This window comes from Callionymus lyra, chromosome 4 (genome assembly GCF_982586985.1).
Source record: "Callionymus lyra chromosome 4, fCalLyr1.hap1.1, whole genome shotgun sequence".
NCBI lineage: Eukaryota > Metazoa > Chordata > Actinopteri > Syngnathiformes > Callionymidae > Callionymus > Callionymus lyra.
The window spans coordinates 27603372-27624508 of NC_141821.1; the positions used below are offsets into that span (position 1 = coordinate 27603372).

Sequence of the window (21137 nt, forward strand, 5' to 3'; positions counted from 1 at the left end):
TAGCAGGGGGTAAATCTTCAAAAAATTCAGGTGCGATCAGAGGCCCCTCCAGTCGTTCTCTCAAGCCACTATTTTTCAGCCAGCTACTGTATTTCCGTTATAAGGACTGCAGAAACTAGGGGCCTGAGATTACAGCTGTGCAACCAGAACCCTCTCTTTGCTATTATACACTCAGTAAAGAAATAAGGAAAATAATCATCTTTTTTCATTGATATTGAAGGTACTGTGATTATGTTTAGGCTACAGGAAAAACGAAATAACAACAGTAACAACTGACAGGAAGCCCTTAACTATTTTTTATATGGAGCAAGAAAGCTCCTAAACAGAGTAATTAGTGGCAGGTGAACTCTCCATATTAAAAAAAATACTGCTGCTCTAGTGACGAAGTATTCTGTTTTGCTACCTGAACAGATATCAATGCTCGGTTGCATACATCTTTTTAACCATCCTGCCATAACCTTACATTTATTTCTTGTTTTGATGCAGGAAGTTCATCAAAGAGGCTGACTTGGGAGGGTAAAGCGGAAGCAAATAAGGCTGGCAAAAAGTGGGAAAACCTTAAGACAAGGTAATGTGAAAACCACTAATTTCACATAATTATTTAATCTCTACTTCTTAGTCTTCTGTCTTCATGATTTATTTACCTCACCTTTCCTCCTAATGTTTACGAAAGACCTTCTCTATGAACTCCTTTTCCTTTCCTCTTTTCTGTCATCTCTGTTCCTCTTATTTATTATCTAATTTCTCTCCTCCCATCCTCTCGATGCCATACATTCATCCTCTCTTCTTTGTGTGTGTTGCACTGAAAAACCTCAATACTTAATCGTGCACTGATGGTTGGGAAGAAGCCAAACTCCAATGTTTTGTTGCATGCTTCTAATGGGCTATTTGTACACACCTACACTACTTCCTAAAAAGCTCCTTGTGTGTTTCTCGTCTTACGTAAGTGGCCAAACTAATAAATTCAGAAGCCTTATTGTAGAAGTCACAACAGAACCTGGATTAATCATTTGTGGGCATTTATGTAAGACAAGAAGCACAAAACTGTTCTAATTTCCCGAAGTATATTTTTGGTTATGTTTTTATTTTCGTGCTCTTACACTACAGCCTACCTGGTTTTTAATTGAATGTTTCCCATGTTAATGTAACTGTTGTGAGGCTAACTAATGTCAAAACCCATCTTTCTTGACTCACTCACATGTTTCAAATGTTGAAGTCTTCATGTCCAAGTAAGTCCCTCATCATGACAATGTTTTGAAATAATTTGTTTATAAAGTTCCCCCCGTCTGAAATCTCGGTGAACAAGAGGTTACGAGTGCGAAGTCCATTATGACGTAATAATGGCATCACCCCTACTCCAGCCTGCTGTAATCTCTCCCTGCCTGGAGGTGGAGACTTCTGGGATAGAGTCAATGGGCTCGTGCAATGGCGATAAAACTCAATGCTTGACCAATCACAGCAGGGTGGGCGTGGTTATGGTAAACAAGATTTTATCTCCACGAAAAAGGAAGTGTTTTAATTAAATTGATAACTAAAACATAATATTTCAGCTGTGACTCTTATTTCAAAGTCAAAGTTGACAGGTTTATGAAGCTAAACATATTCATCCACAATCGAATACCAAATATCTAGAGCAGTGGTTCTTAACCTGGGTTCGATCGAACCCTAGGGGTTCGGTGAGTCGGTCTCAGGGGTTCGGCAGAGCCTCCGCCGCTGAGGTCCGGACACACCTGGATTATCGTGTAAATTCGTGATGACATGCCCTGCTTGGCCATCACTGGCTGCATCATGCTTCACTGTTTGGCCAATCCTGCTGCGGTGAATTTAGTGCGCCCAGTAGTCAACGTCCGACTGTTGTGATAGTACGTCGTGTGATTTCTTTGTTCATATTTTAATCCATGTTCCATGGGCAAAAGAAGAAAGTGGTCGGACGAATATATACAACATGGATTCACATGTATCACGGATTGTGACGGGAGTGAGCGTCATATCTGATCTCATGATTTGCAACGCCAAGTTAAGCACCGGCAAAACTAAAGGAACAGTTCTTGTAGCTGCGCTGGGACGGGAAATACAAGAAATCATATTTTATTTTTCACTAAAGAGGGGTTCGGTGAATGCGCATATGAAACTGGTGGGGTTCGGTACCTCCAACAAGGTTAAGAACCACTGATCTAGAGGATATAGACTATAGTCCAAAAAATATCACAACAATTCAATATAGACTATTTTAGAAATTAATGAAATCGTTTGTTTTTTTTAAACCATCTTATTCATGTGATATTGTCAAAGATGACAGATTTATACTATAACTGGCATGAAGATGAGGACATCAGTCTAATAAAATAATTTAAATTGTCTTTTAAGAATTTCACCCAAGACCATGCATGTGCGTGTGTTTGTGTGAAGAATGCTGCTGAGATATGAAAAAAACAGTAGCCAATTGAATAAGTTTCCCTTTTGGGTTTTTACAGTCAGTGCCTCACCAACCATGAAACTCACCGCACGTCACTGTTGATCATAATCTTATGTGATTCTTTTCACGTTACAGATTTTTAATTTTAAACCTTTGGAGACAAAGAGTGAGATACAAATATAGACCTATTTTATTTACTATATTAAAGTGTATTTTGTATTAAGTATTATTCTTTATAAATTGACTCCTTTATTACAAGTAACATTTTCCAGTCTGGGCATATTGGTGTGATTGTGTATGTATTTAGTCTAACTTCCCGAAACAACGTCTCTGTCTGCACAGATATTGTCTCAACTCTAAAATAGGCTCAGTTCAAGTTGACTGAAACTATGTAGTCCAACGAAAAAAAAACCCTGCATCACATGATTCTTCCGTCAAAATAACAATAATGATAATTAAAAAAAACAACCGACTTCTCACCATTTGAGTTTGTTACTTTTAGTCCAGTTCATTTTGCATTGTTTTGTGAATAAATGTGTGTTTTTTTTGCTTTATTGAAACGTCATTATAGAGAAAACCAGATTATGATCATATAGTTGCTCACTGAGGTGGAACGAACCTCATTGGAATGTTTCGCACTTTGATAAGGTTACAATGGGTCCATGGTTTTTGTCCTTGTTGTTTTTTCTGAAATATTTTAACGGAATAGTGACTCACACTTTGCGTCACTTCCCTCTACTTTAGCAGTATATAAGTGTCATTGTTTCCAAAGTTTCTCCATCAGAAGTTTGCTAGAGATAGATGGAATTCTGAACCCTCATCATAAAAAAGCTACGTTGTTTCTAAATACTACTCTATTGTAGGTGAGTAATGGGTTTTGAATTCTTCCTTTCTAATTGTATTTAACCTATTTGATTGCCTCATGCTGCTCTGCTTGTATTGATGATGCTCACCTTTATTTAATTTGTCTCAAACGACTCAAATGTTACATCTGGGTTTATAAAGCTTTCCTTGAGGTAATTTTAGGGCTCGGTAATTGTAATCTGACTGTCGGTAGTCGGATAGTAGTTTTGCCCCCCAAAAAATAAATGAAGTATCTCAGTTTTATTCTCTGCATTTACGTTTTGCATTTCTAACAGTCAACATTTTTTCAGGTCTATTTTAATTAATTTAAATTAAGGAATTTATTTTCATTTGTTTTACTTTTACCTGCAACTTACTTTTACTTACTACACAAATGTAAGTCTGCCATTAGTTGTTTTGCTTAGTTTTTGAAAAACATTTTGACATGAGATTTTATCACAATATTAATAAACTATCGATTCTGATTCTTTGACGCTTTTGTAAATACCTGTCTTTTTTTCAAATGGAAAAGGAAATGCTCAATAGTAGTTTAATCACCATTATTTACCAACATTCACAAAAATTCGCAGTTGTAAATTGATTTCTACATCGCTAAAATATTTAGTTACGCATTTATACATAGTTAGTCTGAAGTTGGTCTTACATTTATTCTGTTGAATTTTAGGAAGCAAAGTTTAGTGGAAATCCAAAAACAAAAGAACATCAACCCCCCCCCAAAAAATGTATTTGAATTATAATGGAAATACATTTTCTGTTCACCAACTTAAATAGATGAGTTGTCCATGAATTTGTTTGTGAACTACTAGCCACTACTGGAAAATAAAGGGTGGCTAATCTTTCCAGCCACATAGCTCTGTTGCACATAGCTTCAAATACTGGAAGGCGAACATTTCTGCCCTCGTCCTAGTGTAGGGATACAAAAAACAAAAACACACACCTTATTCACCATATTTAGACAGTTACAAAAAGAACACACAAATAACTAAAACTTAACACAATTTTTATTTTGTCTTCATATTAAATTCTCAATGTTGTTTTCCTATTCAGCAGATATGATGGGTATTCGAATAGTGTTTTCACTTCTCATTATTTTAGGTAAGTAGCTGAATTATTTGTAAACAATTTGATGACTTAAATTATTCTCCAAATGATCTATTTCTCAACAATTAGTTACACCCACACAAGAAACAATGACATTGACCACTGAAGAGACAACAGTAGAGTCAATGACTACTGGAGGAACAGCAGAAACCGTAGAGACAATGACCACTGGAGAATCAACAGCAACAGTAGCGTCATTGACCACTGGAAGATCAACAGCAACAGGAGAGCCATTGATCACTGGAGGATCAACAGCGACAGTAGAGTCAATGACCACTGAAAGATCAACAGCAAAAGTAGAGTCAATGACCACTGGAAGATCAACAGCAACAGGAGAGCCATTGATCACTGGAGGATCAACAGCGACAGTAGAGTTAATGACCACTGGAAGATCAACAGCAACAGGAGAGCCATTGATCACTGGAGGATCAACAGCGACAGTAGAGTCAATGAACACTGGAAGATCAACAGCAACAGGAGAGCCATTGATCACTGGAGGATCACCAGCGACAGTAGAGTCAATGACCACTGGAAGATCAACAGCAAAAGTAGAGTCAATGACCACTGGAAGATCAACAGCAAAAGTAGAGTCATTGGCCACTGGAGGAACAACAGCAACAGTAGAGTCAATGACTACTGGAAGATCAACAGCAACAGTAGAGTCATTGACCACTGGAGAATCAACAGCAACAGTAGAGTCATTGACCACTGGAGGATCAACAGCAACAGTCAAGTCAATTACTACTGGAAGATCAACAGCAACAGTAGAGTCATTGACCACTGGAGGATCAACAGCAACAGTAGAGTCAATGACCACTGGAAGATCAACAGCAACAGTAGAGTCATTGACCACTGGAGAATCAACAGCAACAGTAGAGTCATTGACCGCTGGAGGGTCAACAGCAACAGTAGCGTCATTGACCACTGGAAGATCAACAGCAACAGGAGAGCCATTGATCACTGGAGGATCAACAGCAACAGTCAAGTCAATGACCACTGGAGGATCAACAGCAACAGTCAAGTCAATTACTACTGGAAGATCAACAGCAACAGTAGAGTCATTGACCACTGGAGGATCAACAGCAACAGTAGAGTCATTGACCACTGGAAGATCAACAGCAACAGGAGAGCCATTGATCACTGGAGGATCAACAGCGACAGTAGAGTCAATGACCACTGGAAGATCAACAGCAACAGTAGAGTCATTGACCACTGGAGGATCAACAGCAACAGTAGCGTCATTGACCACTGGAAGATCAACAGCAACAGGAGAGCCATTGATCACTGGAGGATCAACAGCGACAGTAGAGTCAATGACCACTGAAAGATCAACAGCAAAAGTAGAGTCAATGACCACTGGAAGATCAACAGCAACAGGAGAGCCATTGATCACTGGAGGATCAACAGCGACAGTAGAGTTAATGACCACTGGAAGATCAACAGCAACAGGAGAGCCATTGATCACTGGAGGATCAACAGCGACAGTAGAGTCAATGACTACTGGAAGATCAACAGCAAAAGTAGAGTCATTGGCCACTGGAGGAACAACAGCAACAGTAGAGTCAATGACTACTGGAAGATCACCAGCAACGGAAATGTCAATGACGGCTGTAGGATTAACAGCAACAGTAGAGTCGATGACTACTGGAGCACTAACAGAAACAGAACAGTCATTGACCAATGGATCAACAGCAACAAAAATACATTCTACAAAAATAACAACTGTAAAGACAAATACAGAGCCTAAATCTCTAGGAGTGGTTTTGGTTTTTGTGGTGGTACAGCCATACGTTGCGCAGCTCAGTAATCCTGCTTCTGAGGCATTCAGAAATCTTGCTGCACAGCTAGTTGTAATAGTGAGTATTTTTCTTTTGTATATACTAACCACAGGCTACATGACTAAAAATAATAATTATCATATGCAATCTCAAGTTTTTGTCTTAATAGTCACATGGATGCTATTGTTGTCAATAACATCCACAATGTTTTTTACCTAAGCAGGAATGGATTTAAAAAAAAAAAAAAAGAGCAGTGATGTTATTTATATGTTGACACTTAACAAAAAATGTATTTCTATTTGCAGTATGACCAAATCTACAATGCAAAATACGGATCACTTTACCTCTTTGCGGTCGTCAAATCATTCCGGTAATATTTTTGCTTATTTTTAGTCTGCTGATGTTAACACTTTAAATGTACAATTTGAGATTCTCTGTTACATCATTAATTATGTTTTACTACATGTAACATTCTGTTGCAGTCCCGCATCTTCCCTCACACGAGCAAATAACACTGAAGCAGAGGTGGATGTGGTGTTCAACAAAACTGCCGGCGACATTCCCTCTACAGAGGGTGTTCAAGAAACTTTTGTCGAAGCTTTGTCTAACCCAAATAACACCTTTAATGTTTCAATTGACCCAGAATCTGTCAAAGTTGTCAGTAAGTACATCAATTCACGAATATACAGCACAACATTGTGTTTAAGATATATTAAACATGTAACACTCTTTAACATAACTAATTTATAGGTACAACTCCAACAACAAAGGAATCAACAACAAAGGCAGCAACTATGAAACCAACAACAAAGGCAGCAAATATGAAACCAACAACAAAGGCAGCAACTATGAAGGCAACAACAAAGGCAGCAACTGCGGCTAAAACAAATAGTGCAGTTTCTGAATCCCTCAGTACTAGAATAGTAACCTTCAGATCTGTTGGAGAAATCTTTACAGTGCACTTGTTGGATCCATTGACTCCACAATTTAAAGCACGAGCATCAACTATAAAGTCTAAAGTAAGTTATTCAAGTCTCATTTATCCGAAGTTTTGGATATGCAACTGAAATTACTATTAAGACAATGATGAATACAGAAATAGATGGTTCCCCCCCCCACCCCCCCATTTGCTTTTCATTGCAATAATCAAATAATGTTTAACTTTATAGTAAGTTTAATCTTGGTGATTTGCTGAAAGAAAAAATTCTATTGAGACCTATGTTTTTTTAAGAGATTTCCTTACAAATTTGGAATTACATTTAACGCACTAAAGCAATATTCTGTTACGTTCTTATGGCATTGGATGCATATAACAGTGACAATTTTAGAACCTGGGTCGTGACACAAAAAAGGTGCATGCACTTTTCCATAGCCAAGTTTATTTATATCAAGAATAAGGAAAGTGCAAAAAATGTATGTTTTTTGTTATGACCCTTGGATATTTTTGCTGGGATTAAGATGTACACTGGAATCCACGCATTTCCTAGAAAAGGAGGCGGCTTGGGGTGTCAACCAAATCAAATGAATACGTAAAAAGCTGAAGAAAGTGAACTATCTCGCCTAATTGGCTTTTGTTACTCCTATAACATCTGACTGGCCAAACCGTGGGGTTCTGACTATTGCCAAGGCAAATTCACAGATGGGGTAAGGTTTTTGTCAGACCACCTAAGAAGATTTAAGGTCATATTATTTAAGTCTAAAAGAGATCCTGACAGATTCTATGGTTAGGCAATAACCATACAGAGGTGCTGATAGTTCAAGAATGCGATTTTTAAGATCAGGAACGGTGAAAAAACTTTTCTACTTTTGGAGAAGTCCGATGCATTGTGCCTTTTGCAAAATGGGGAACTGGACCTGCTAACACCATCTGTTCTTAATGTCTAGTATGAAAGTGGAGAAAACTCTGAATATTTGAATATTGACGTACATGTATATATCACCTCACTGTACTGTTTACATCTCTGCAGCTCAAACCTTTCTTTGTGAAGTCCTTCTCCTCATTTCGTAACTTGCTGGTGGTTTCATTCAGGTAATGTGAAATTGATATCTTTAATAAACAGTAGTCTTACAATATTTTACCCATTTGTTTTTGCAGGAATGGATCAATTCTCAACAAAATGAACATGAATTTCCTAGCCGACTCTGTTCCCAATGACAAGCAGATTAAACAAACCATAATCGATGCAGCTTCCAGCATCACAGAATTCCACATTGAGCCAACATCGATTACTGTGAATGGTACAGATTATCCATTGTTAGATCGAGATAAAAAATGTATTTTGTTTTTATTATAATATCTACTATAATTTTTCATCTGTTGCAGAGGCTTCCAGTGCCGTGCTTCACAAGATCAGTCTCTTCACTGCATCCTTCCTCGTGTTGTTTTCATGGACAGTGTCTTCTCAGTAGTTGGGCATATTCCCAATTAGCATAAAAATTCGAACTGGTATGAAAAGGGACTTTTAATGAGTAATCATTCACTTAATACACCGTTTAAAAATACAGAAAATATACAATACCAAATGTACATCAAAGGACAAGTTAAATTGTTTATACCTTTAAAAAATGAATGTATGTTCCATGAAGATGAAAATTTCCACCATTAGTATGCTTTATCAGCAAGTAATAAAATAAAAGTACATAGTTTTATGATTTTTAAGCTTATTAAAAAATAAAATCATTTTAAGAATTTTAAAATTACCAATTGACCTCTATGTCACAATATCAGAATGACAAAAAAAAAACAACAACCTTACAATGATCGTTACTATTAAGTGTTTTTTAATCATTATTTCAGTTGTCCTGTATGATTAGCCAGCTATTTAAACAGATGTTACACTTATTTATATAATTATACATTTATAGTTTGTATTGTTATCCATGACAGCAAACAGAAAAGCATGACAATGAAAATAAAAAGTTTGAATAATTGTGTGACTCTTATCATGTTCACAACCATGCATGCTTCTTTATTTTATCTTCTCATTTTAAATCAGGAGTTGTTTAAAGGAGGCAAACAAGACAAGACACAAGTGCATATTAGATATATTAGATTAGATACATTAGACACAGCAGACAATAGAAGGTACAGCAAGTTTCATAAAAGCAACAGAAAAAAGAAAGTTCAAATTAAAAAGAACAAAGCGCAAATATAAAGATTATAGATCAAAGGAGAAAAACAACAAAGATTTTAAGAAAAGGATACACCCTGCTCCTGCCCCCAAAGATTTATAAAATCAAATAGCACAAGGAATGAATGAGTCCCTATTAGTCTATTAGTGTTGCATCTGGGGAGGAGCATTAGTGCTCCATCTGCTTCTCTGTTCACTGATGACAGTGTTCAGAGGATGACTGTAATCATACGTGATACATACAATATAAAATTAACTTCGCTTTCAGTCTTTTAATAGTTTTTAAAGGCACAACAGAAAGAACAGGATTTGTAACTCTATTTCTATGAATGGGTGCAATGCCCTTTATTAGCTTAACAATGGGTTTCTCCCCAAGACTTTAAATCGGTGCTGAGAAAGATCAATTACCGGCATGGGTCAGTGTGGGCCTTACACCTCAAGAAACCTAGCTTGACGTCATTTTCTTATAGAAAGACTTTTCACTGGGTAATTCCTTTGCCCGAGTGAATTACTTTGCTATGGGTTACATTATCTGCACAAATGAGTCCCAGTCAGGCCATCAATTTTAAAACCTCCAAAAAACACTGCAATGAGGTGTAAATTTGGGCTATGTGACGTTGTCAGTATGGTGTCACAATAGCAAAATTTCTGAAATCCATACCAGTACCAGAACATTTTTTCAATACCACAACTTAAGTAAATATAGAAAACAAACAAGCAAGCTGGCAGGAAATCCAAATGCAGAGGCAGGAAACTGGAATGAAGCGTAAAATAATTTATTAACAAAAAAAGCAGACAAAAAGGTGGTGAAAAAATAGGTACAACAACAAAAAGAGCAGGCAAACAGGCACTGACAAAAGGCACACAATCACTGATCACTTGATTAGGGCGAAGACTCAGATCCAACAGAGATTTGACGTCAAGACAGAGACTGACAAACAAAGGAAGGTTTTTAAACACAACAATCACAGGGAAGACACAGGTGACAAGAATCAGGGCAATCAGCTCAGGAGCATAAGAGTAAGTGAAACAAGACAGGGATCAGGACTTCAAAAGGTAACATAAAAAACAGAACATGACACAGTGATGGCGAGATGAAGCCTCATGAACCACTGAAGCCTCCCAGCCAAGTAGTTCATCTTTGGAGCAAAGGCTTGTGAGGCTTTTGCACCACCATGCCAACAAGTGGACAGTTGGGAGCATTGCATATTTTGTGTACAAATGATTCTGATAATAAAGAAAATGTGCTTGACCAACTTGTTTGCTGAAATACTTATTCATTTTTATTTAAAAAAGCATTTTTTCAACAGTGCTTGGCTTCAGTCGGTTTCTTTTTAAAAATAATAATTTTACCAGCTTTGGAGAAAAAACTTGTTCACAGGGAACAGATGACGCAGATTTTCATGGCTATTATGTACAGAGATTGGTGGATTATTTTAAACTTTTCCCAGTATTTAAGTGGGTCCTTGCATCTTTTAATATTGGGTTCGGCAAGGTAGGACTTGACCTCCACAAGTACTGCTGTACTGTAGCATCCAAACGACGCCACAGTTTGTTTCCTAAAACAGAAAAGCTGTATGTAAGTGACTACTAAAATAACACAAGGGAAATGTGTACAATTAACCGATTTTAAAGGATTACCTTTAGTACCAGGCAGAGAAGCTTATGCTGAAGAGCAGGAGGAGGATGCCGCTGAAGTGGATTATAGGATTGGAGCATGACAGCAGCACACTTGGAAATGTATCTTTAAGGTAAGGTAAGGTAAGGTAAAACTTTATTGATTGAAATTGTTTTTTTCCAATAGCCCAATACATACAGCAATTTTTTTTAGAAATTCAAAAATAAATCAAAATAAAATAAGAACAAGAGAAATAAAGAGAAAGAACACAATTACACAATCTAAGTCTAATGATGAAGACAAAGAACATAAATCAAAGAAAAACAACAAAGACAAAGGATACAAAGACTAACATAGAACAGAACATTCAGATACTTTCACTCCACTCCTGCCCCCGAACTCAGAATTGTACAATTTAATAGCCCGAGGAATGAATGAGTCCTTGAGTCTATTTGTTTTGCACCTGGGAAGGAGCATTCGTGAACTCATTCTGCTTCTCTGCTCACTGATGACAGTGTTCAGAGGATGACTGTCATCGTCCATCATGGACAGTAGTTTGTTCAATGATCTCCTCTCAGCAACTGTCACCAGTGAGTCCAGCTTCATTCCAACCACAGAGCCAGCCCTCCTGATCAACCTGTCCAACCTGTTGACATTCCTCTTGGACACATTTCCACCGCAACACACCACAGCATAGAACAGGACACTGGCCACCACAGACTGGTAGAACATGCAGAGGAGCTTCCTGCAGATGTTAAATGATCGAAGCCTCCTCAGAAAGTACAGTCTACTCTGAACTTTCTTATATACATGGTCTGTGTTGCAGGACCAGTCCAGTTTACTGTCCAGCCACACGCCGAGGTACTTATAGTTGTCAACTATCTCCACCTCGTCGCCTCTGATGGACACTAGACGTGGCTTTGTCCTGGACCTGCCGAAGTCCAAGACCAGCTCCTTGGTCTTTGAGGTGTTCAGCTGCAAGTGGTTCCTCTCACTCCAGTCCACAAAGTCACGTATCAGACTCCTATACTCGTCTTCGCTGTTGTCCCTGATGCATCCAACAATGGCAGTGTCGTCAGCATACTTCTGACGAGACTCAGCTCTGAGTTGTAGCAGAAGTCTGAAGTGTAGATGGTGAAGAGGAGAGGGGCCAGTACTGTCCCCTAAGGTGCTCCTGTACTGCACACCACAGTGTCAGACGTGATGTCCTTCAGCCTGACATACTGTGGTCGGTCAGTAAGATAATCCGTAATCCAGGAGACCAGACCAGGGTCCACATGCATCTGTGTCAATTTGTCCTGCCGCAGAGTGGGCTGGATAGTGTTGAAGGCACTAGAAAAGTCCAGGAACAGGATCCTCACTGAACCGCTTCCTTTATCCAGGTGGGAGTAGGTCCTATGCAGGAGGTGAAGGATGGCATCTTCTACACCAACTGCTGGCCGGTAGGCAAACTGCAGGGGGTCCTGCGCGTGCTGGACTTGTGGCCTAAGATGTTTGAACACCAGTCGCTCCAGTGTCTTCATCAGCTGCGAAGTCAGTGCCACCGGTCTGTAATCGTTCAGCACGCTCGGTCTGATCTTTTTTGGGACTGGAACAATACAGGAAGTCTTCCACAGAGTTGGTACTTAGTACCTAGGCTACCTTGGTACCTAGCCGTAGACTGAGGTTGAAGACATGCTGGAGTGGCTCAGCTAGTTCAGCAGCGCAGGTCTTTAGCAGTCGAGCAGACACCTTATCAGGACCAGCAGCCTTCCCTGGACGAATCCTCCAAAGTACATCCTGTACCTGGAGTGAGGTGAAGCTGGGAAGTGGTTGTGTGGAGCTGGGGGGGCACAAGAAGGTGGGGCAGGTCTTGAGGCGGGCAGCAGTGAGTGTGCGGTGACCTGCTCAAACCTGTTGAAAAAGTTGTTTAGTCCATTTGTGTCCTCCACCGTGTCCACTGCAGTCAGAGAGGCCTTGGTCTTGTGTCCAGTGATGGTTTTAACACCATCCCAGACCTCTCTTATTTCTTCTCGGCTCAGCTTCTCCTCCAACCTCCTCCTGTAGGTGTCCTTTGCCTCCCTCAAGCATCGCTTCACCTCCTGCTGAGCTGATCTCATGGCGTCCCTGTCCCTGCTCCTGAAAGCCACTTTCTTCCTGTTAAGGACATCCTTGACCTCCTTTGTTACCAACGGTTTATTATTAGGGTGACAGCGGACAGTCTTAGTAGGTTCAAGCAGAAATTTAAATAATCCGTTAGACAGTGTGTCTGTCCCTCGATGTCCTCACCATGAGACCTCAGCAGCACATCCCAGTCTGTTGTTTCAAAGCAGTCTCTGATGGCGTCCTCCACAGCTGGTGTCCACTTTCTGATTGTCTTAGTGGTCACAGTCTGTCTCTGCACCAGAGGAATGTACTGTGACTGAAGGTGGACCAGGTTATGATCGGACCTTCCAAGTGGAGGAAGAGGTTTGGCTCTGTAGGCATCCTTCAAGTTGGAATAAAGAAGATCAATTGTCCTGTTATTCCTGGTGGGACAATCCACGGCCTGATGGAAAGTAGGCAGAGTAGAGTCCAGGTTGGCATGATTAAAGTCTCCAGAGATGATGATAAATGCGTCAGGATGTTGATTCTGAAGTCGAGCTGTCATTGTGTGGATCTTCAAAATCTTGACAACACAAGACTTTCTTCACAGTAACGTGTCCCGGGCTACACCAGCGTTTATTCACGTACATGATCAGACCTCCTCCTCTGCGCTTCCCACAAGCGTGTGTGTCTCTGTCCACTCTGACGGTGCTGAAACCAGGCAGCTCCACGTGTGAGTCCGGAGTCAGCTGAGTGAGCCACGTCTCTGTGAAGATCGACAAGCTCCTCTCTCTGTAGATCCGCTGGTTGTTGAGGGCAGACAGCTCGTCGATCTTATTTGTCAGTGAATTGACGTTCCCCATAGTGATCGTTGGGACAGTGTTGCCAGTGAGGGCAAGCTCTGCAACTGGTAGATGAAAAGTTTGTCTTTAAGGTGATGCCTCAGACTTTCAGCCAGGTCTCTACTCTCCCATTTCTGAAGGAATCCAAGATCCTCCTCCTCCAGTTCACGGTGTAGCATCGAAAGCAGGAGGATAACTTTTGATCCCGACACCCTTTTTTCTTCAGAAGGCTATCCAGTTGCCTCATGGAATGGAGACAACACCTAGATAGACAGATAGATGTAAGATAGAGTAAATAATAAATGAAAGTGAATTGGGTACCTTAAGACATTCTGCTATAATTTAACTGCTTTCTGAAGAAATTGGTTGGATATCGGTAATGCCCACCATCAGATCATATATCCTTTGGAGCATCTGGTAGGTGCTGTTCCAACGGGTGTCCACCCCTTGGATAAGCTTTAGGTTTGGACGACACATTTGGTTTGTCACCGTTACCAATCTCTCCAAAGAACTAGACAATACAAAAAGTCATTTTTTCAAGCACAACTGCAGCAGCAACTTAAACAAATAATTCCCCAGAAATACATGAGTCAGATAAAGAACTCACCTTTGCAGTTGTGCTGCTCTTGAAAAAACACAATTCTGAGGGATTGTGCCCTGATAGCGCAAAGCACAGGGTTTTGCTCCACCACTTTCTTCACACAAAGATTGATGCAATGTGCTACACAATGTGAATGCTGCACATTTAGTGCCTTTGCCCATGCACCTATGTTTCCTGCACCATCTGTCACAAGGCCTGTAACTTTTCCAGTTATACCCCATTGTGACATCAGTGCTGATTTTACTGTAGCCAAATTTAACGTTGTATGCATGTGAGGGAAATGCTGCACCCCTAAAACAACAGTTTGTAGCGAGGTGCTAGCATCTATAAAATGGAATGTCACAGCTAGATATGTGTCAGTGTTCAGGGAGGTCCACTTATCTGCAGTCAAGCCTCACTGCTGTGGCTTGTGAGACGAATAATTTGGCCCTCTCCATCGACTTCTCATATCTATCCTCCACCTTTTAAAGGCTGAGGAGGGAACTTTAAGGTTAAATATTGGAATATTGGGGAAAATGCTTAGTGTACTTATATACATACCTGCCTAGTTGGGATAACATAATTCATCTTCATCCTCCACAATTGTGAAGGGCTGTGAGTCCTCAATGATCATTTGACCCACGACTCATCCAGAGCACTCCACCTACGTCACCAACACACGCCTTGATACAATTTCTGGAAAATCTTCCTGGATAACTTGATACACGCTTCGAAGCATCGACAAAGTCGTACACATAACTAATGGTAACATTTTTTTCCCGTGATACAAACATACATAAACAAAACCAGCAAATATTATACATTCAAACAATGCTGATGGGAAGAGGTGAAAAATAGAGCATTATTTTCTTATGAAATTGTAAACAAGTACAAAAACCTAAAACTATTATACATTCAAACAGTTCTGATAAGTTGCCTTGCTTCCGGTTAGTGTTGCCCGACTTTTACAATAAAGTAAAAAGTACAAATTTAATTTATTTCAAATAAGATGCATTTTTGCTTACAAGTCCGGAGGGAGGCACCTTGTGACTTTTCTACGTGGAGTTTGTATGTTCTCACAGTTTTGCATGGGTTTACCCAGGGAACTCCGGTTTCCTCCCACAGTCCAAAAACATGCAGAGTTTGATTGGGAACTAGGTGCAATTCGTATGTGTGTGTGCAACAGACTGGGGGTCCTGTCCAGGGTGTCCCCTGCCTCTCACCTGAAGAAGCTGGAATAGGCTCCAACCCTCAGACCCCCCAGACTGAGGCAAAACACCTCTGAGGAAAAGGGAAAAATACAACAAAAATTGTCACTGCGTAGGGAAAATAAAATGGCAATAAACTATACTACTCTGGCAAATAAAACCTAAAAACATGAATAAAAATCGCTCCAGAGAGAAGGAAAACAAAGGCTATGAACAAAACTATTGAGCTGCTCTGAATGCGTCCTTAATATTTGAGAAAATCATGTCTGAAATGTCTCCCCTGGTTGCAAAATCCACATACTAGTGGAAATGTGGGAGAACTGTCTTCAGGTTAGCCTGGTTAAAATCCCCAGCCACAATAAAAACCCTCTCAGTGTGGACAGAATGCAGCTCACTGATGGTTTTGTACAAAACACTCCCTCCACACATGGCCTCCCTTTTATAAATAAAAAGCTCTGCAGTTTATCGTCAACAGTTCGATGTCGACTCGTCCTGATAGTACTTCCCACTGCAGATGATAAACTTTATTATCCAGGGAACGAACGTTGGAGAGGAAGATGGACGGATTGAGTATGGGTAAGCCTTGAGCTTCGCTGTCAGTCCACCTCGGAAATATGTATTTGAATTAGAGTTTCTTTAACAACTCTTCTACTGCGTACATTTGTTCTTGGTTTTAATAAACATGGCAGATTCACCCTCTTTATTTGGTTAAAGGCAGGTGACTGTTGTGGGAGAAGTGCAGAAGAGTATGTAAGACTGTGTCATTGAAAGGTCAACATTTAACTTCAAGCACTTGCATTTATTGTCTGTTTTAGTTTATTATTGACTTCTTAATCTAATATTGAGTCAGAGATAACTAATTCCAACCACGATTGTAAATTAAATTAGGTAAGTAGCACACCAACATAGCCGCCTGTTACACAAATTTAAAATGTTTAAAAAAAAAAAAAAGTTCATAGTAAAATAATGAACAAATAAAAGCTGTCATTTTTAATATCATGATCTTGCAATTTAAACATTATTTCCACTTATTTTATGTTGCAATTTTACTCATGTTTGATATTAATTCTATGGTCATTTTATGTAGGCTCATACACAAATCCATGGATATTATCATTATGGTCTTAATTTAATTTAATATTTCCACACGGAAACGGCTGCCTAAAGATAGACTTTTCCTCTTCCTCTCATCTCTCTACACTGGCTGTACCCAGAGAGAGCTGGACCATAGATTCAACATCCATTAAGCAACAGTCAGCCGAATTATTGTGACCTGGGTCAACTTTCTCTACAGCCTACTGTCCGCTGCAGCTGTGAAGACCAGTCTTCAACAGGACTTTCATGGCAGCTACACCAACACACATGTGGTCCTTGAATGCACAGGGTTACGCTTTATCTCTGCTCCTTCAGAGTGAGGTATTTTTCCACTACAAGTCTCATTGCACCTTCAAGGCTATGGTGGGGATGCCCCCCATGGAGCCCGATATTTGTGTCATCACTCTTTGAGGGATCCATGAGTGACAAGGAGGTGTTTTGTCAGTCAGGGATTAAATCACTCTTTACACCTGACATGGCCATCACGGTTGACAAGGGCTTCTTGGTGGATGACTGTTCAACGTCCTGCCTTCATCTCCAAAAGGACACAAATGTCAGAGTTGGATGTTCTGAAGACGTAGTCCATTGCTTGTTTAAGAGTGCATGCCGAAGAGTCAAAGAAAATGAACTTTTTGATGCAACAATCCCTCTGTCTATCTCAGGGAGCATTAACCAAATCTTCACAGTTGCATGTTTCCTCACAAACTTCCGTTTCCAGTAAGCCTTTGATCGGCCTGCTTGATAGTGAGCTCTTGCAATAAATGCCAAAAACAGTCGCTTTAACGACTACTTGTCCGGATATTATGCGCATATCACTAAAGATATGTCTCAAGCATCTCGGATCTATGATCGTGATGCTCTTTTCAACATCAGAGAGACTTTACTCGCGACAGTTACCAATGTCCCGTGAGTTTGTTTCTGGCTCCGCTTCAAATCGACTTGGACTCTGTGGAATATCCTTTGATCTCTCGAGTACCGGGCGATTTCCACAAGGGATCGAGTCGGTCTGGCGTAGAGGTCAGGATGAGACGCACAGTCGCGATCGCTCGGAACAACTCTGACGTCATCGTACGTCATCGATGTTTGATCGACGTTCCTCTCACTGAAGTGTGTGACAACACGTCAGCGCTGCCGTCTGCCCAGACCTCAACGAAAGGTGTTAAGAGTTTTTCATTTCCTCTCTTTAATTCGGCTTCTACTACCGAGTTGAACGTGAGTAACAGCTGTCACCCACGTGACCGCTGCTGTTCACTTCAAAAGATCCTGCTCTGCGCGCCTGTCAGTGACGCGGCGTCATCAGTGACGTCATCGGTGCTGAATGTAGGACTTCTGAATGTTCGCTCCATTACTAATAAACCCTTATTCTAAATGATCTTTTCACAGGAGTTAATTTGGATTTATTATGTCTTTCTGAGACCTCAGTAATTTCAGGCCTATTTCTAAGCTCCCTTTCTTGTCCAAGATCTTGGAGAAGGTGGTGTCTGAGCAGCTGTCTTTGTTCCTGGATCAGAGTGACATCCATGAGAAGTTTCAGTCTGGCTTCCGTAAACATCACTCTATGGAGACAGCTTTACTGAAGGTGTCCACACATGACATCATGATATCGGCTGACTCTGGTAAATTCACTGTTCTGGTTCTTTTGGATCTGTACTCAGCCTTTGACACAGTTGATCACCAGATCCTGCTGAAAAGACTGAGGGATGAAGTGGGACTGTCTGGGTCTGTGTTAGAATGGTTCTCATCATACCTTTCTGGGCGCAGTTTTAGTGTATCTGCCAATCAAATGAGGTCTGAATCGGCAGATCTGATGTGTGGAGTCCCTCAAGGTTCTGTTTTGGGTCCTTTATTGTTTTTGCTGTACTTGATTCCCCTCGGTAAAATCATTCAGAGATTTCCTGATGTTTCTTATCACATTTTTGCTGATGACATCCAGCTCTACTGCTCTTTTGATTCAACTGAGCCCCAGAGGCTGAACAGCTTTGTCAATTGTTTGCTAGAAATCAAACAATGGCTGAGTGAAAACACTGCAGCTAAATGTGGATAAAACTGAAACTCTGGTGATTTCTCCTGATGATAAGGTTCCAGGGTTGAGTCAGTACTTGGGTGACTTAGGTCAGTCTGTCAAACTGAGCCTGAGAAACCTGGGTGTTATATTTGATAAAGACATGTATCTTGTTCGACACTGCAGAAAACTGACCAGAAACTGTTTCCTTCAACTGAGAAAAATCTCTAAACTTAGGAAAATGTTGTCGGAACATGATCTGGAGCTTGTAATCCATCCGTTTGTTTCTTCTCGTCTGGACTATTGTAACAGTTTGTTTTCATGTCTTAACAAGAAGGAGCTGTCTCGCCTGCAGTTGATTCAGAACTCTGCAGCGAGAATTCTGACCCGCTCAAGTACAAGAACTCACATCTCTCCGGTCCTTAAAACTCTTCACTGGCTTCCAGTTTCTTTCAGGATCAACTTTAAAATTCTGGTTCTTACTTTCAGAGCTATTCATGGTCAGGCTCCTCCTTACATCACTGATCTGATCCAGCCTTACACCCCAGCTCGGGCTCTGAGGTCTGTGGATCAGAATCTACTTATGGTTCCACGCACACGGCTCAGGACCAGAGGAGAGAAATCTTTTCAGGCTGTTGCTCCTAAGCTTTGGAACGATCTTCCTCTCTCTTTGCGCTTGATGGACTCTACTGACTCCTTTAAGAAACATCTTAAGACTTTTCTATTTGTTCAGGCTTTTCCTTGAATTTCTCGAACTCCTGTGTTGTTCTCAGTATTATCTTTATCTTTAAAGTATGTACTTTTTTGAGTATTGTTTTGATTGTTTAAGCGCTTTGTGACCCTGGTCTCGAAAAGCGCTATATAAATAAATATTACTTACTTACTTACTTACTTAAAAGTGATTCATTGAGTGATTAACATTCTGACTAAAATTTTGGTTTGTGCGCTTTTTGAAGAGCCCATCATCAACGTTTCTGTAACTCAGCCAATCATACACATCGGTCGATCCCTGCTCTTAGTTTTACTATTTTTAAAATTATTATTATGATTTTATTTGCAGTGTCTTTGTGTATGTTTGTGATGAGTGTGTAGAAAGTATCTCTGATGTCCTGGTGCAGAGGACAGATTGTTAATAAGTTTGCTTTAAGTTTTTTTAATAATTTGATTTATTTTGTATGATGTATGAAATAGTTTAATTCAAATGAATTTTCATTGGTATCTTAACAAGGAGCATAATAAACATTATTATTGATCATTAGCAGTCAAAGTGTTGATTTCCACATGTAATTTATATTGTCCAAGTTTATTGTAAGACTATTTTCGTATGATTCTATCAATGGTATAGGCAGGGAAATGTACTGGAAAAGACTCTACCTAGAATATTTTTCACTAATCTGTTCCATCCCAGATGCCTGATCCTGGACAATGTTCTAGAGTCCCCTTTAAATCATTTGGGAAATAATTATGTGTATCACTTGTCTGTGTTTCATCTATGATGCCTGAAAAGATGACAGATAAAATAAGATGTGTTATTTAAAACAAACTAGATTCTCAAGGTAAACGACATTCATGGAACAGGTTTCTTAATCGGGGAGGAACTTGAAGCAACTTCTTTTTGTCATGAAGTCAGTAAGGTTGTCTTATTAAAGTAAGGTGTGCACCTTTTAAATTATATGATTGCAAAACAGACTAGGACAGGGAACAGGTTACACCCAGGACAAATGGGAGTGACAAAATTGCTTTAAGCAAGAAGAACAAATAAGTTGCTCAACAACATACTTATGTCTACCTATTGTGTCTCTACAATATATTGATATTTTGAGAATGTTTTAAAGATCAGAAAACATTTACTACAAAAATAAAATTCTGATATTGAATATTATTCAGATACAAACCAACACACTATTACTATTATTATTTTTTTTAAATGCCTGAATACCTTATGTAATAAATGCAATACTGTACATTCACAACAATAATCAATACAACACATACTTTTCTTAACTTGGAACTAGAAACTGATATTTAATCTCAACTTTTAGCTCATTGATCTGGAGGGAGAGACATGAACATCATATGTATAGTATCACCCAACACCATGGAGACAGAAATATTAAGCATCAGTTAACAATAAGACAAGCAAAACCAAAGGAACTGTGATGTTAAAAAAGGCTCTTCTGTTTGAATCACAAGCTGTTACATTTATTTTCTGTTCAAATAAAGTGTTTCCAAAAAAACCCCAGAAACGCAAAAGCTTTCGTGCCATGGCTGACCTAATTACTGTCTCAAAAATAACAATGTGCTAGCTTGTTGGACTCCACCCTTTAGATTATTTCTTGTCTTGCCTTCTTGCCTCGTGTTTAACCAGATTTTAGTGGATTTCAATTTTCTTATTTTGGCCTGTTTTTTGTTTAACCTCCACATGTTTCTGTTACTCC

General features: G+C 39.7%; 1 protein-coding gene across 6 annotated transcripts; it reads left to right on the forward strand.

Annotated features, from left to right (window-relative positions):
• The first annotated feature begins 3171 nt into the window (after positions 1–3171).
• LOC148082320 (uncharacterized) lies at positions 3172–9089 on the forward strand. Of its 6 annotated transcripts, none has more exons than XM_087789489.1 (10): positions 3172–3279; positions 4328–4375; positions 4451–5397; positions 5548–6237; positions 6465–6529; positions 6642–6820; positions 6910–7178; positions 8127–8188; positions 8255–8397; positions 8483–9089. In XM_087789489.1, the coding sequence occupies exons 2-10, from the start codon at positions 4333–4335 to the stop codon at positions 8566–8568; spliced, it is 2484 nt and encodes an 827-aa protein (XP_087645615.1). In that variant the 5' UTR covers positions 3172–3279; positions 4328–4332; the 3' UTR covers positions 8569–9089. The 6 variants fall into 6 exon arrangements, with proteins under 6 accessions (XP_087645615.1, XP_087645614.1, XP_087645610.1 ...); XM_087789488.1 differs by having other exon boundaries at positions 4451–4929; positions 5008–6237; XM_087789484.1 differs by having other exon boundaries at positions 4451–6237.
• The last annotated feature ends 12048 nt before the right edge of the window (positions 9090–21137 follow it).

What these genes read in the sequence shown, in the direction of transcription:
- LOC148082320 (XM_087789484.1), top strand. Translation starts at nt 4,333, where the DNA reads ATGATGGGTATTCGAATAGTGTTTTCACTTCTCATTATTTTAG. An exon ending in CTGCACAGCTAGTTGTAATA is followed by an intron (nt 6,238 to 6,464) that starts GTGAGTATTTTT and finishes TTCTATTTGCAG; the next exon opens with TATGACCAAATCTACAATGC. An exon ending in TTGCTGGTGGTTTCATTCAG is followed by an intron (nt 8,189 to 8,254) that starts GTAATGTGAAAT and finishes TTGTTTTTGCAG; the next exon opens with GAATGGATCAATTCTCAACA.